The 16,858-nt window shown below is 39.7% G+C and overlaps 1 protein-coding gene across 1 annotated transcript in view; it reads left to right on the top strand.

Moving 5' to 3' along the window:
• ttll5 (tubulin tyrosine ligase-like family, member 5) overlaps positions 1-16,858 on the top strand; it is a 119,418-nt gene that overhangs the window by 17,272 nt on the left and 85,288 nt on the right. The window contains exons 10-12 of the mRNA XM_056477629.1: positions 1,132-1,233; positions 3,858-3,949; positions 5,137-5,244. Coding sequence (XP_056333604.1) covers positions 1,132-1,233; positions 3,858-3,949; positions 5,137-5,244 — 302 coding nt within the window. The remainder of the gene's footprint in view (positions 1-1,131; positions 1,234-3,857; positions 3,950-5,136; positions 5,245-16,858) is intronic.

Below are 16,858 nucleotides of genomic sequence, written 5' to 3'. Positions count from 1 at the left end.
AGTTTACCTGTTGACTAGTGAGTAGATGAGTTTACCTGTTGACTAGTGAGTAGACGAGTTTACCTGTTGACTAGTGAGTAGACGAGTTTACCTGTTGACTAGTGAGTAGATGAGTTTCTCTGTTGACTAGTGAGTAGACGAGTTTACCTGTTGACTAGTGAGTAGACGAGTTTACCTGTTGACTAGTGAGTAGATGAGTTTCTCTGTTGACTAGTGAGTAGACGAGTTTACCTGTTGACTAGTGAGTAGACGAGTTTACCTGTTGACTAGTGAGTAGATGAGTTTACCTGTTGACTAGTGAGTAGATGAGTTTACCTGTTGACTAGTGAGTAGATGAGTTTCTCTGTTGACTAGTGAGTAGACGAGTTTACCTGTTGACTAGTGAGTAGATGAGTTTACCTGTTGACTAGTGAGTAGACGAGTTTACCTGTTGACTAGTGAGTAGATGAGTTTACCTGTTGACTAGTGAGTAGACGAGTTTACCTGTTGACTAGTGAGTAGACGAGTTTACCTGTTGACTAGTGAGTAGACGAGTTTACCTGTTGACTAGTGAGTAGATGAGTTTACCTGTTGACTAGTGAGTAGACGAGTTTACCTGTTGACTAGTGAGTAGATGAGTTTACCTGTTGACTAGTGAGTAGACGAGTTTACCTGTTGACTAGTGAGTAGATGAGTTTACCTGTTGACTAGTGAGTAGACGAGTTTACCTGTTGAAAAAGGAGCCCTAGCTTCCACCAAACAACCATTCAGAAGACCTTAGCAACTGCAAATCAACCAAACAGTCTTCAAGTGTGCTAGATGATTAATCACATACGTTTAGTTTATACATTTAAATGTTTACTTTTTCAACGTCATCCAGAGAAATAACACAGTATATGGATTCATCAGCTTCCCATCATGCTGCCCTCATGACCGCGATGTTGGTGTTGTGTGTTATAGTTGGATGGATTTCACAAAATCTCTGTTAATGTAATGTGTCACATTAATATTAGATAGATATATGGCCGGAATTGAAGGCCGTCTCGAGTTTACACGAAACTGCTTGCTTTGGTTCTGTACCTGTTTATTCTTTTCAGCAGGTCATAATCACTATTAAGCTCATGTTTTCCTGCTCGGTTGTGTGTGTTGTAGGTTTGCCACGGTGAAGTATGACCACGCCACCACAAATATCAAGAACCAGTTCATGCATCTGACCAACTACAGCGTCAACAAGAAGAGCAGCGACTACGTCAGGTAGATTTTCACACCGTTCATTCATTTTTGTGCCTATCGATACTTACAGTTTTACATTTGTGTCTGCTAATATTTTATTCATGTCATTTAAACAGAAATAAAGAGGATGTGTTATGATAATATATTGAAAAGTGTGCTTTCTTCTACTCCTATGTAGACTGACTGACAAAAGTCTTGTCGCCTATCCAAGTTTTAGGAACAACAAATAATAACTCGACTTCTAGTTGATCATTTGGTATCAGAAGTGGCTTATATGAAAGGCAAAGGCCTCTAGATTACACTTTACCACAATAAAATCTGATCATGTCTTGATTATGAATGATTTGATTAGGACAGTAAGGTCTGACTCTGCTTAGACTAAAGTCTGCTCACTGAACCTTCAGTAATGTCCAGTATAGAATATGTGGTCATGCTGCAGTGGAAACAGAATGAATATTGTGTCTGACTCCATCATGAGCTTGGAGGACTGCATCCATACATCTCTGACATGACTCAAATCACTGATTAATAAAGTCATCTGGAATGGCAAAGAAAGCCTTCTTGCAGGACTCCCAGAGTTCATCAAGACTCTTTGTGTTCATCTTCAACGCTTCCTCCTTCATCTTACCCCAAACATGCTCAATAATGTTCATTTCTGGGGACTGGGCTGGCCAATCCTGGAGCAGCTTGACCTTCTTTGCTTTCAGGAGCTTTGATGTAGGGGCTGAAGTATGAGAAGGAGCGCTATCCTGCTGGAGAATTTGCCCTCTCCTGTGGTTTGTAATGTAATGTGCAGCACAAATGTCTTGATACCTCAGGCTGTTGATGTTGATCATCCACTCTGCAGATCTCTCGCACGCCCCCATACTGAACGTAATCCCAAACCATGATTTTTCCTCCACCAAACTTGACTGATTTCTGTGAGAGTCTTGAGTCCATGCTGGTTCCAGTAGGTCTTCTACAATATTTGTGATGATTGGGATGCAGATCAACAGATGATTCAGCAGAAAAATCCACCTTCTGCCACTTTTCCAAATAATCAACTAGAAGTCAAGTTATTATTTGTTGATCTTACAACTGGGATCCACAACATGATTTTTGTCAGGTACAGTTTAAGACAAAATTATTACCTAAATTTATTAGTTATAAGTGCTGTTTAACAGAGCAAGGATGTTTTTCACAGTGTTTCCTATTATATCTTTTCTTTAGAAAGTCGTATTTATAAAAGAAAATTGCTAAGAAAATTATAAAAGAAAATTGCTAAGGTCAAGATTATTAGCCTCTTTAAGAAATATTTAGTTTTTTACTTCTCCAATGACTTGCCTAATTAACCTAATTAATCTTGTTAAGCCTTTAAATTGCACTTTAAGCTAAATACTAGTATCTTACTAAATATTATATGCTGTCATCATGGCAAAGACAAAACAATTGAGTTATTGGAAATATTATGTTTAAAAATGTGTTGATGAAATCTTTATTAAAAAGCACTTGGGAAATATACAAAAAATAATGTTTTACCAGTTTAAACATATTAAACACAATTTCCCCAAATCAACCCAAGAAATTTAAGACTTTCCATCTGAATCTCTATTATTATGTTGCAATTCTAGAGATGTACAATATACCGCCCACCATATCAATAGCGGACAGTAATTGCTAGTTTATTATCAGTTTATTTAGTAATGTTATCGGTATCGGTCTGATAAATTAGGTCACCGATATCTTTAAGTTGATTATATTATGTATTTTTCCCTGCTTATATGCGTATTCTATTGGTATTTTGGTTAATATTGAGTTACTTGGTTTCTTCATTAATTTTGTCAAGCTATAGATTTTATTGATCGAAAATAAATATGGGCATAGAAAAGAATAGTTCATTTATAAAGCTCAAACAGTTCCAGATTTTCTGAAGTTAAAGTTATAAAATAAACAAATATAGAAATGTATTTATTTCTATATTTATCTGTAAATATATTGGCCTCCAAATCTAAATATATCGGTAATAATATCGGTTAAAAATTCTGTACTTGATGCTTTATTTCAAAACAAATACCTCATTATTTTAAGTCAGCTTGTGCTTTTTATGAAATAAAGCGTCTTGTGTGTAAGTAATGAAAACCGATCTGAAGTGGAATAGTTAATAATATTTACATAATGTCGTCCCATTGTTACTTGCTCCCAAGTGGGTCAGAATGCCATCTCAAATACAAGCTAATCCTGGTGTTAGCTAATCATGTTAATATTGAATAAAATACATATAGATATAGAAATGTATTTATTTCTATATTTATCTGTAAATATATCGGATATCGGCCTCCAAATCTAGATATATCGGTAATAATATCGGTCAAACATTCTGTCCTTGATGCTTTTTTCAAAATAAATACCTTAATATTTTATGTCAGCTGATGTTTTTCATGCAATGAAGCATCTTGTATATAAGTAATAAGAACCGATCTGAACTGTAATAGTTAATAATAATTACATAATGATGTCCCGTTGTTCCTCGCTAAGTGGGTTGGGAACGCCATCTCAAATACAAGCTAATCCTTGTGTTTGCTAATCATGTCAACATTGTTGCGATGTGCCCAATGCTTAGTGCTGTTTTGGCAGTGCTGACAGTCCGGGTTTGCTTTTCCTTTCAGCTGCGATGACCCCGAAGTAGAGGATTATGGGAACAAATGGAGCATGAGCGCAATGCTGAGATATTTGAGACAAGAAGGCAAAGACACCACATGTGAGTAGACCTTAGGCAGTCAAACGCTTTCATGTTTAACACGCCATAACGTCTGACATTCATAAGCGCTAATCTACAGTTCTTCTCAAAACACCTCAGAGCCATTTGGAGATTGATGTTTGACAAACTACAGCTGCTGGATTATTTTTCAGATTGTTTTGGAAAAATCTTACTTGGTTTAATTGGATACTGTTAACACCTGTTAGTTCTGTGTTGTTAAATAAGAATTGACCTTATATACAGCAGGGGAAATAAGTATTGTTCATATCATGTTTTTTTTCCTGGAATAATGTTTCTAAAGGAGCTGTTGAATTGGAACTGAAACAGATTTCGGTGAAAACCCAAACAATACAGCCATAAAAATAAAACAAAACAAGAATAAATCTGAAAAATGAATTATGTGTATTCAGTGGGTCTCGTCCATCAAATCTGTGCTTTATTTTGTATTTTTATTGGATTCAAGTCAGGTGATTGGTTGGGCCATTCTACAGCTTGATTTTCTTTCTCTGAAACCGTTTGAAAGTTTCCTGGGCTGAGTTTTGGATCATTGTCCACCCTGGTTTCATCTTCATCCTCCTGCTAATGTAGATGTTGGACTGAAGCAGCTGCTATTCGTTTACACTGAGGAAGGACAGAGGATTGCTGAAGAACTACTGAGATATTTCAGCTGCTGTCTGGGCTTTCACTGCCGAACTACACCACCCTTTCTTCATGTGTTCAATACTTTTTCCTCGTGCCTTTTTATTTTATTAAACGTAACTTCATTCGCAAACTCATTTTCTTTGCATAAATGGATTTCTTTAGTGACATCTGGTGAAAATTTCAAGTCAATGGCACCTTTAGAAATGTTTTCTAAAAAAAATGGTGATGTGTTCAATACTTGTTTCCCCCACTGTAAATATTATAAAAGGTAATTTATCGATAAGTCAAGGGAAGCTTTCAGATGTAAATGAGCTAAATCCCAGTTTAAACAAATTGACACTGATGACTAGTTTTGTTGTTTAAGGTCACATTTGTGTTTACCTGTTGTCTAGTAAAGGTGATGATTTAAATAAACTTAGATGGTAGGAAAAACTGTATTTTATTCTTTTCTAAGTTGTCTTGTTTTGCGGGTTATAAAAAGATATTGCTATTCAAAAGGAAATTTAAAGAAAGATTAATCCGGCTGAATTGTCTTTGTTTGTCAGTGCTGATGGGCCAGATTGAGGATCTGATCATTAAAGCTGTTCTGAGTGCTGAGATTCACATCGCCACGTCCTGCAAGATGTTTGTTCCTCATCGGTGCAACTGTTTCGGTAAGACAGATCACAGCGAAATACCATTCTGTGGAAGATATGATGTGTACAATCTAGGCTCAATGGAAATGCGTGCCTCCGCCTACATTTTTTGTGAAAATTAATTGCTCCGAGTACATTTTGTCGCACGTTTCAGATGACTGTTCCACTAGAGGGTGCTGTCTAAATTTCTGAGGACCTGAAATATATTACTTTGGGTACGTCTTGTCGTAAATTTCAGATGGCAAATCTACTAGAGGGTGCTGTCTACATTTGTGCGAATCTGTAATACGTTACTTAGTGTACGTTTTGTTGTATGTTTCAGATGTCATATCCACTAGAGGGTCTACTTTTTTGCGAATCTGAAATTCAGTACTTGGTACGTTTTGCTGCAAGTTTCAGATGAGAAATCCTCTAGAGGGCGCTGTTCACATTTTTGTGAATCTAAAATACGTTACTTGGGGTAAATTTGTTGTACGTTTCAGATAACCATTCCACTAGAGGGCGGTCTATATTTTTGTGAATCTGAAATACGTTACTTAGGGTACATTTTGCTGTACATTTCAGATGAAAAATCTACTCAAGGGTGCTGTCTATTTTTTTGCAAATCTGAAATACGTTGCATGGGGTACATTTCGCTGCAAGTTTCAGATGACAAATCCTCTAGAGGGCACTGTCTAAACGTTTGTGAATCTGAAATACATTACTTAGGGTATGCTTTGTTGTACATTTCAGATGACAAATCCACTAGAGGGTGCTGTCTACTTTTTGTGAATCTGAAACATTACTTGGGTTACGTTTCGCTGCAAGTTTCAGATGACAAATTCACTAGAGGGCGCTGTTTACATTTTTGCAAATCTGAAATACGTTACTTAGGGTACGTTTTTGTTGAACGTTTTAGATGCACGTCCTTCTTGTCCACGTCCAGGAGAAGACGGAGCTTGTTCAGATCACTGAGCTAAAACCGTGCCTAAACCCAACCATTAGTGGTTTCAGAAGCAGATGTAATAGAAAAATGCACTACGATCACATAGATTTACCTTGATTTTACATTACTTTAATCTTTGTTGTGGAAGTGTATTTCACTGGACTCAAACCAAAGTGCTCTGCTCAAACACAGCGCTGTACAAAAAGAGCTACGAGCAAACTGACCACACCAGAAAAGTCGTCCATATGGAGATGACCCAAACATATTAGTAACAAATCATAGACAGCATGAAGTTGTTTTTTGGTATTTATTTGGTGTTACACAAGAAAATAATATTTTGTTTGTCAATAATATGTCTCTGTAAATATCATTAGTGTGAATAGAAACAAAAGTAATTGGAATCATGCTGCCCCCTAGTGTTCATTTTACTTACAAACTTACAAAACTGAAGCATGTATTTCAGCGAGCCTGTGTTGAACATGCACATGGCTTAATAAAACAACAGGTGAAATCAGGGCTCAGATCAGCACTATATCAGAATTTGAACAGCACTATATCAGAATATCAGAACGGCTCAGAATTTGGGGTCAGTAACATGAAAGCATGGATCCATCCTGCCTTGTATCAGCGGTTCAGGCTGGTGGTGGTGGTGTAATGGTGTAGGGGAGATTTTCTTGGCACACTTTGGGTCCATTAGTACCAACTGAGCATCGTGTCAGCGCCACAGCCTACCTGAGTATTGTTGCTGACCATGTCCATCCCTTTATGAGCACAGTGTCTCCATCTTCTGATGGCTACTTCCAGCAGGATAACGTGTCAGCGTGAATCATCTCAGACTGGTTTCTTGAACATGACAATGAGTTCACTGTACTCAAATGGCCTCCACAGTCAACAGATCTCAATCCAATAGAGCACCTTTGGGATGTGGTGGAACGGGAGATTGGCATCATGGATGTGAAGCTGACACATCTGCAGCAGCTGTGTGATGCTATCATGTCAATATGGAGGAAAATCTCTGAGGAATATTTCCAGTACATTGTTAAATCTCTGACAAGGATTAGGGCAGGTGTACCTAATAAAGTGGCCGGAGAGTGTATTTCTTAATAGGGTATATGCCGAGCTAGTGTACTTTCGGTGACCGGTTATTGTGTTTTTAAATATTTATTTTATTTTATGCGGTTCCTTTTACAGCATGGATGTTTTAATGTAATTAAAATACAATCAGTTATACAGACTTTGGCATTCATTTAGTTGCTCAAGCGTAAAACGAGACAAAAAGCCGTTTACTTCCGCGCGCCTGTCAGAATCGGCAGGCTGTATACTGAATACAGAATATACTAGGGTAAAATTAATGCTCATATTATAAAGACATGGCGGGGAAAATGTAATCTACTTTATATGAGATATCACTCAGCCAGTGGAGATCGCTGATTGTTAAAGAAAACAGACCTTAATTAATGCAATTAATGCAAAACAGTTCACCGGAAGCGCTTAACCCAGGTTACTAGCAATTTAAAAGTCCTATTAGCCTGCTTCCTATAGCGTTCTGAGCAGTGACAGGTGTTGCATCATTATTATCAGGAAAATTATAAGAAGAGAAATTATAAGAAGAGAAAAAGAGCGCCCTCTGGCTTTCTGGAGGAGATTTACGGCAGATCACATCATTGTATTTTCCTCACATGATGTGCAAGAGAATCGCAGCTTTTGCTAAATCGCAAATGTAATTTCATATCGATTTATCCATCAGCCCTTCGTTATCTGATTTCACTGATTTCAATGTGAGACTGAGCTTTCCGGATGTATGAATGCAGACTGCTTGAAAGGGGGCAGGGAATGACACAGTAATCATTTTATTTTTATTCATTTGTTTATTTATTTTTATTATTATTAGGGGTCAAAATTGAATTTCGGTTAACACAGGCCTTTAGTTTCCTGAATATAGCGTATCATTAATAGTGGCTGTAGCCTTCTCTCTCTTTGCTCCAGTGTATTGTGTGTGTAGGCATAATATTTCCTCTGTAGGTGTTGCCTGTTTTGGTTGTGATAACACGTTCCCGCTGCACTGCGCTGTTATCAGGACAATCGCCCTCATGAGGAGAGTATCTGTGCTCGTCGTATGCCCTCATCTCAGTCACTGATGCCCGGCTCTGGTGAATTTGAGCCGCTCATGCAGGTGCAGCAGGGGAATGTGATGGAGACGCTGTGATTAAAAGCTAATCAAGCTATTCAGGATGACTGCTGACTTTCAGACAGGTGCACACCTGCTAAAATCTAGTGCATTGGTACCATTTGGCAGTGGAGACACAAGCCTGATAAAGGTGACCTGTACTGTACCACTCATTAGGTCAAAAAGCTCTAGATCACAGGTGTCAAACTCAGTTCCTGGAGGGACGCTGCTTCAACCCTGCTTGGTTGAAAACCTGTAGGTTGCAAACAAGCCTGAAAGACTTTGAGTTTGATCAGGTGTGTTTAATTAGGGTTGGAACTAAACTTGGTGACCTGGAGCTGATCTGTGAATTGCAATTTGTTAGCTGACCAATCAGAGCCTGTTGAGGGCCATTCGTTTTCATGTTAGCAGAGTAGCAGAATATAATCAAAGTAAGATATATGAAAAAAGTAATGTGATTTATTTTTTATTTATTTATTTTTACAGGTTAAGCATGAGCACACATTACTTTGCATCTTATAAACACAACCAAGCCTTAAAAGTACACTCTGGACCCCCCCCTTTAACGTCTAGAAATCACTGGAAGTGAATGAGAGCAGAAGTCTCAAGCCAAAAAGATTCCAATGGGTGCATCCGCACATACGTCAAGAATAAGGTCAATCCCAATAAATAAAGCACAGAATCAGAACCAGGAAATGATGCGATGGCTAATAGATGATTTTAGGATTTAGCTGTCTTGGCTGCAGGAGAAGCGCTCCATTTTTCATTCCCTGTTTACATCTCATCTGCAGTGACTCTGGATCCGAGCCACACGGTGGATGTACACGCCGTTTAATGCGCTCCTCATGTGAATCTGTGGCCGGTCGGTCTTTGTTCAGCTGCTGTGTAACACGATGCTTCATTGGTCTCTCTTCACCTCTGACACGGAAAGCAGAAACAGACCTTTACTACTGAATAAATGAGCCTCTTTGTGCGATTTGGACTGCGTAGAGAAGATATTTGTGTTATGGCCATTCAAGTCTAGTTCAATGCTTCTTTATTTGTAAGTGTTTGGCCATCTGGGTGAATTGCAAGAGATTTATTTTGCCCTCCTTTGAAGGTGCCATGAAATTAAAATACATTTTGTAGATGTTATCATCAGTATTGTTAATTTTTAGGATATCTATAAGCTAGTGTGCACCAAAACAGTGACACAATTTGCGTTTAGAAGCTATAAACCTGACTTTAACATGTAAAGCGTGTAGTTGTTCACTTCAGCCAAAATGGATCAACAGTTTTCTTCAAGTCGCATCCCACTCCAGTTCCTCATCAAATCTTGACCAATCAAATGCTCTCTAGTGTCTGACCCCTTCAAGACGCTTCTCATTTGCATTTCATTTGATGCCCTTGAGCTCACCCACTCTCACTAGCAGAGCTGTGATAAAACTAAACGCTATTGGCTGATTTTCAAAAAGGGGAGGAGCTACTCTATGTCCCGCCCTCTCTTCATGTTTCAGTTGAGATTACGTCAAACATCGAATAAAAACGGGACCTTTAACAGTTTAGCGTTATATGTTCGCTGATTGCTGAGTAATTGCATTTAGCAGCACTCAAGAAATGCAAGAACACGAGTACAGACAAGAACGCATATTGAGAAACAGCCTATAGAATACACAAGACGGGTCACTCGGATAGTTTTGAATGGAGAAAAGTGAAACGGTCAATATGGCGAATGAAGCCCCGCCTACTAGTACAGGAGCCAATCATCGATCGACAAATCTCTGGGGGAGGGGCTCAAACCAGACATAAATTGCTGCAGATTTTGTGTGATTCGAACATTTAGAAATGAAACTGAAGAGACAGTTGTTTCATGATGCCCAATATGAAGTTTTATCGTAAGTTAGCAAGCAATTTTGGAGAATTTGATGTTTCCCCATTCAGACAGAATGCCTGGGAGGCCTTTCAAGGATGGCCGCCGAGTGAAATGACTTGCCGGAAAGGGACTTTGCTAGCGGTCGCAATAAAAAAAACTAACACAGGAGGATCAGCTGGAGCATTTAAGGGTTAAGAACAGGCAACAATATTGTATCTGTAACCCATGCCCTAATTACTTTATTTGCCTATTTTTGGTATAATTTCCCAAAGCTGCCCAGTAACACCGCTCGAAAAGTTGCCCTGTGGATCATCAGCATAGCAGTGAAAAGCCACTGCTTGCATGAACGTCTGTATAAACTTCAGTGTTTCAGAGTGTTTGCCGCCTGTACTGCTCGTCATCACTCTGTTTCTGTAATGAGTTAACTGCAAGCATTGTTGACGAAGAGGTTTTTTATATTCATGATCAGCCTAACAGTTTCTCTGCACGTCGCCAGGTTTGTCAGATCATTTCAGAGTTTACACAAACACTGTTTTAAAATAGAGCTGTGATGTGAGGGTCAAACACACGGGCTTTATAGGGCTGCATTTGTGTGGTCGTGAGCCGGCCGCAGTGCAGTGGTTTTAATAAAGACGAATGCTTTAAAGGTTAGGAGAACAGTGGTCTGTCTGCGCCACAATTGACTGCAGCAGTTCAGTGTGATTCAGAGACCTGCCTCTGGCTTTCCTGCTGGTTTGAACTGGTCTCTCGGTCTGACCAAGCTGATGTGTGCAGAAGGTTATTCTGCTGGGACTTCACTAAGCTGTAATTATTCATCCGAAATTCTTAAATGCACAATATGTATGGTTTAATCGTTAAAGGGCACCTACTGTGTGATGAAAATCATCCTTTGGAAGCTGTTTGGACAGAACTGTGTGTAGATATAGTGTGTCCACAGTCATACTGGAGTGATAGAAACACAATAAATCTCTTTTTAAAATAGTATCCAACATGATGTAGTTGTAGGCGAGGCAGTAGGTAGTGCTGTCGCCTCACAGCAAGAAGGTCGCTGGTTTGAGCCTCGGCTGGGTCAGTTGCCGTTTCTGTGTGGAGTTTGCATGTTCTCCCTGTGTTCGCATGGGGTTCCTCCGGGTGCTTCGGTTTCCCCCACAGTACAAAGACATGCGGTACAGGTGAATTGGAAAGGCTAAATTGTCCATAGTGTATGAGTGTGAGTGAGTGTGTATGGATGTTTCCTAGAGATGGGTTGCAGCTGGAAGGGCATCCGCTGCTTAAAACATGTGCTGGATAAGTTAGCGGTTTAATAAAGGGACTAAGCCGAAAAGAAAATGAATGAATGAATGATGTAGGTGTGCGGTTTTCCCCGCCCACCGAATTAACTTGCAGCTCCGTATTAACATGTCTCAATAGTAACACGTATAATCATATCCACAAGTGAGAGATCTCTATGACTGACACACACATGGAAACAGGGGGCGGAGAGAACCAGCTCATTTATAAATAAACACCACTGCCTCCATGTCTTCTTCACCTTTCTTTCACCTTTCTTTCACCGTTTCCTCACTCCACCAAAGTAAAGGAGTAAAGAGTAAAAACAAAGTAAAGAGAAAGTAAAGAGGCTGAATGGAGGAGGCTCGTTCTTTATCCTCGCGCTGCAGATGCTCTGTTTAACTGTTTTCTCTAGTGAAGCGTTCAGTTTTTACACTTACAAAGTCAACATGTAAATAACAAATGCACCATGGAGCGACGCAACTGACTCTTAAAGGGAATGAGAGACGAGACTCTGATTGGTTTAATGCACGTTATGCTCAAAACACACCCAGAACTCATTAAGAGAACAAGCACCACCCTGTTAGACCATGAGCCGGGGCACAGAGCGCATTTTACCATCCTTAAAGCAGCAAAAGTGGATTCGGACATGCCCTTAATACTTTTGTGCAATGAGCTTTAGACTTAGCACCTAGATCATTAAAATAGAGCCCTAGAACAGAGTTATATATTTTGCAGACTTGGACACATGCCTTATTCCAAATGTTATGAAGAATGTTCAGATCTAGACAAATCAATTATAAATTGAGAAACAGCGTGTGCTGTGCTTGTAATAACAAAATCAGCTTGAAGCACTGTAGTTGAGGTAAAAAAAAATGTTAAAGACTCAGGAAAATTCACCATGTATTTATAATGGCTTCATGACAATCATGTTCATGACCAATTTCTGGTTTTGTTTTAGAAATGTCGAGTTGTCATGATAAAGACAAAAACAGGCTGTGATGTATTTGTTTGCTAAGTTGTCATAACAAACAATGTCATCTTTGCATTTAAAATGAGCTAATCACACAGTTGTCATAAGCATGCGTAGAATCACATTCACATTCATGACACATGTCATGATTATAAAGGTTTAATAACAGTCTTATGAACATCCCTTCAAGTAAAATATTGCCAATCCTTCAAGTTTCTCCTTTTATAGGTTTCCTTATTCTGTTGAACATAAAAGAAGATATTTTGAAGAATGTTGGAAATCTATAACTAAGTCAATGTTCACCATTTCCAGTGTTTTTAAGCATATGGTCTTGTGTGTTTAACAGAAGAAAGAAACTCGATCTGGGTTGTGAAAAGCACAGGCTGAGTAATTAATGGCCGAGTTTTTATTTTGGGGCTGAACTATCCCTTTAATATTTTTGAGTAAACTAATCCTTTAATATCGTAACATCGGGCTGCTGAGATGAAAATACAGCGAAAGCCTCCTATTGTTTCCATGACTAGTAACACGCAGTGTGAGCTTAGCCAAATGATATTTCATCAGTGAGTTCATGCGAGCCGCCCGCTCCACCCTCGGTTATATTGTTTATGAAAAGACACCCAAAACCAACAGGAATACGATTCATTTCGGCAGTGATGCAACCATGTCGAGTGACACAGCAGATGCCGGAGACACCCAGTGAGATGATACGTTACGCTCTTGTTATTGTTGTTGCGGTGAGTTTGGTTTGGGCTTGTTTTCTCGACTCCAGAGCCCGACGGCTCGTAATAACGCTCGGCTTTGATCTTCCCTTGTTGGTGCTTATTTATTCTCCTCACTGTGAATATTTTGTGGTGATGTTAATGGGCCCTCCCAGCACACATTAAAGAGCCACAAACGCGTGAGGGCTGAGGTGCGGGCAGGACCGGTGTCTGCTCCTAATTGGGGGAAAATGCGTTGCACATGGGCTGCTGGCTGCTCGCCGTTTGAAGAGTGTAAATGCGTGCTGTTTGTGTTTGCGTGCCTGTTCACAAGCCAGAATGGTGCACGTCTTGAGTAATTAGTAAGGGCTGCTTTCCCTGTCGCTCTGCTCGTGTAGTGTGTTTAGAGCTGATTGAACAAAGATGTAGTCATCTGTAGCTCTGTTCAGGAAAGCTGCTGTGCTGTCTACATAAAAAAAAAACTACATGTTAAAGTGTTAAGCCATGCGCCGCAGCATCTTGTTGTCATATTTCCTTTACATTGTTTCTTATTTTATTCAACAAAACTAGTATAAGCTTAGTATTTAGTGCGAGTTGGTGCTACTTTACCTTATGGTCAGTGCAGTAAGTAACTGTATTATCATCAATAATGTTACTTGTTGAGCTCAAAAGTGCGTAACTTACAAAAACGTAAAAAATTTAATCTTACCTATAAAATGTAATGCCTTTATGCTATGTTTTCTTTTTTTGCTGGTTACTACACTCGTACACAGCCTAGTGCACTAGTGTCAACTGGTCGGCGAGGTAGCCCAGGTACACATAGATAGAGAACATGAGGTCCCATAGCCCATGGTGCCAAAGAAAAAATAAATCAATTTAAGCGAATTACGTAATCACCTTAGATAATTTGCGTACTCTCCCAACTTTTCCTGAATTGATGTTGTACAAAAAGCCACCCAGGCTCATTCCGAAAACGCAGTCCCGAGGACGTTTCTGGAGACTGCGGATTATGTAGCCGGAGGTACGTACGGCTGCATTTCGTTTTTTAAGCGAACGCTGCGGGGCGGTATGACGCCGTTCCTTTTAGCGCTCGCTGGCTGACCGCTTACCTTCGTGTGGAGGGCTTTCCCGCCGCAACCAGTTTGTCCGGTTAGCTCGTCCTGTGCGTCGGCGGACTCGAGATGCAGAGAGGAGCTGACCACGATGACGACGAGTGGGTTCGAGTCCAGGGAAGAGCGGTTTCAGAAATCAGGTAATACTAAAACAGAATCCAAGAAATGAAGCAAAGAGGTTCATGACAGGGTGAGAGTGTGGTGAAATCGTGGTAAAAAAAAAACGTTTTCCGGACGGCTTTTGTAAATCGTTGGTTGGTTTAGGGCGGGCGGGTCAGTCGGTAAAATTGGTTGGGTTCGAGGAAGGAGGAGTGTGGGTCGACCGGCCGATTGACCTGTCGCCCAGTCAATCATTCAGCCAGTCGAACAGACAGACGTTCGTTCGACAGCGCCCTCTGGTGGGTTTACGCGAGAACAGTGCGGGCGCGAACGGCACTCGCGGGAGACGTCCGAGAAGCCAAAAAGGCGCACACAGCAGCCTCTTGTGGATTCACGAAAACCAAAAACTGCAAAAATACGTACCTCCCAGGATGTATTTCGCGGTCTCCAGAAACGTCCTCGGGACTACGTTTTCAGAATGAGCCTGGGTCGACAAAAAGCCTGACTATGGGGCAACAAGTAAACATCAAAACCTGTTCTTAAAATACGATCTAGAAATGTCAGTTTGCTCCTTTTGAAGCTATGAAATTTAGTCTAAGTTCAGCAGACAGACACACAGGCTTCTAGTCTATAGCTCCCCTGCTCTCTCAAGCGGCTCTGTTTACATTAGAGCAGGAAAACATTCAAACACTCTCTCTCTTGTGTCAGCGTTTGAAGGTGCTGGGTGAATGCAGAATGGCCACAGAAACTCCCTTCTCTTTGATAAAGACCTGCTTTATAGCCTAGAACTTTTACAACCACATGTAGGCTCTGTTCCAATACCAAGAGAGCTGCTTACAGAGGTAAAAATTGACATATGTGCCTAATATTAGGTTGTTCCGGTAATAGGAAGCACAATCTTTTAGGGCATGATGGACTCTGTTATTGATATTATTGCACAGAGTGTACATTGTGATTAGGGCCGCACATTACATTCATTCATTCATTGATTTTCCTTCAGCTTAGTTCCTTTATTCATCAAGGGTCGCCACAGCGGAATGAACCAGCAACTTCTCCAGCTTATGTTTTACGCAGCGGATGCCCTTCTAGCTGCAACCTAGTACTGGGAGACACGTTTGTCCAGAATATGGATTTAATCCAATAATATTGTGAATAACTTTCAGTTTCTCGCATAGACCAATCGTTACGCTTCATCAGACCTGTGTGCCATCAGGAGCTACAGGGATTCATTTGCATTGTGTTTATTTTTAATATAAATTAAAACCTGGTGAACATTGTCTTGCATTATATGATCACTAAAGATTACAGATTTAGATAAAAATCTTCTTTAATGTTCTACTGAGGAAATAAAGTACATCTTCAGTGTCCTGAAGAGGAGTAAATTAACTGTAAATCAAGATTTTGGTTGAACTAACCTTTTAATCTCAGTTTTCTTTCACATCAGCTGTTAAATACACGTTTCTGCCAAACACACACACACACAGAAGAGTTCACCATGCTGGCCGTTTCTGTAAAAGTACACAGAAATAGCTTGATCACAGTTAGATCACAATCACTACTAACAAATGTGTGATATCTTGACATCTTTGTAATTCCTGATTTCGCCATGGCAGAACACGGCATGTTTTAGTTGTGCCATAATGCGTCCTGATTGGCTGGAACGCAGTGAGTTCGTAAATGAGACATTTCAACTCAAGATGTTGAATACAGAACACAATGGAAGTGTTTTATGCAGAAACAGTGTGTACTAATATAGAGGATAGACTTTGCCTTACAAATGCTTATTCCTTTCTTGCGTTCTTTTATTACATCAGTGTCCTTTGTCAGATATCTCATTATGGTGGCTTAAGAAACTCAACACACTGTTCCTGAAAATTCTTCTTCTTCAACTGTTTTAAGAATGCATCTCCTCCTAGACCGTTCATACTACAACCATCAAACTAACTTCAACCTTCCAAACTATACTGAATTAAGTTCCTATATCTTTTCCAAGTGATCCAACTTACAGTTTTACGAAAACTGACCCGGAAAATTTGGATTTTACTTAAGACGTCCCATTGACTTAACATTGGACCAAACTTTTTGAGCTCATAACTTTGCGCCAGAGTGTCATACAGACTTAAGGTTGGGCTCATTTAACTCAGAATACCAATCTACCAATCACTGATGACCTTTCAACTTACTAGCCACACCCTAGCAACCACTTAAGGCACCCTAGCAACTGTCCCATACATTTCAATTGGAAAAAAACCCGCAATTGACTTTACATTGGACATACTAACTACATCACAATGACATACTGATCCATACTAACAATATACTAATCCATACAATAAACATACTAAGACATACCGATCCTTACTAACAATATACTTATCCATACTAGAAACATTCTAACGACATACTGATCCATACTAACAATATACTAATCCATACAATAAACATACTAAGACATACCGATCCATACTAACAATATACTTATCCGTACTAGAAACATTCTAACGACATACTGATCCATACTAACAATATACTAA

Source organism: Danio aesculapii, chromosome 17 (genome assembly GCF_903798145.1).
Source record: "Danio aesculapii chromosome 17, fDanAes4.1, whole genome shotgun sequence".
Classification (NCBI taxonomy): Eukaryota; Metazoa; Chordata; class Actinopteri; order Cypriniformes; family Danionidae; genus Danio; species Danio aesculapii.
Note: the sequence above shows the minus strand (reverse complement) of the source record. Positions and strands in the feature narration are given on the sequence as shown.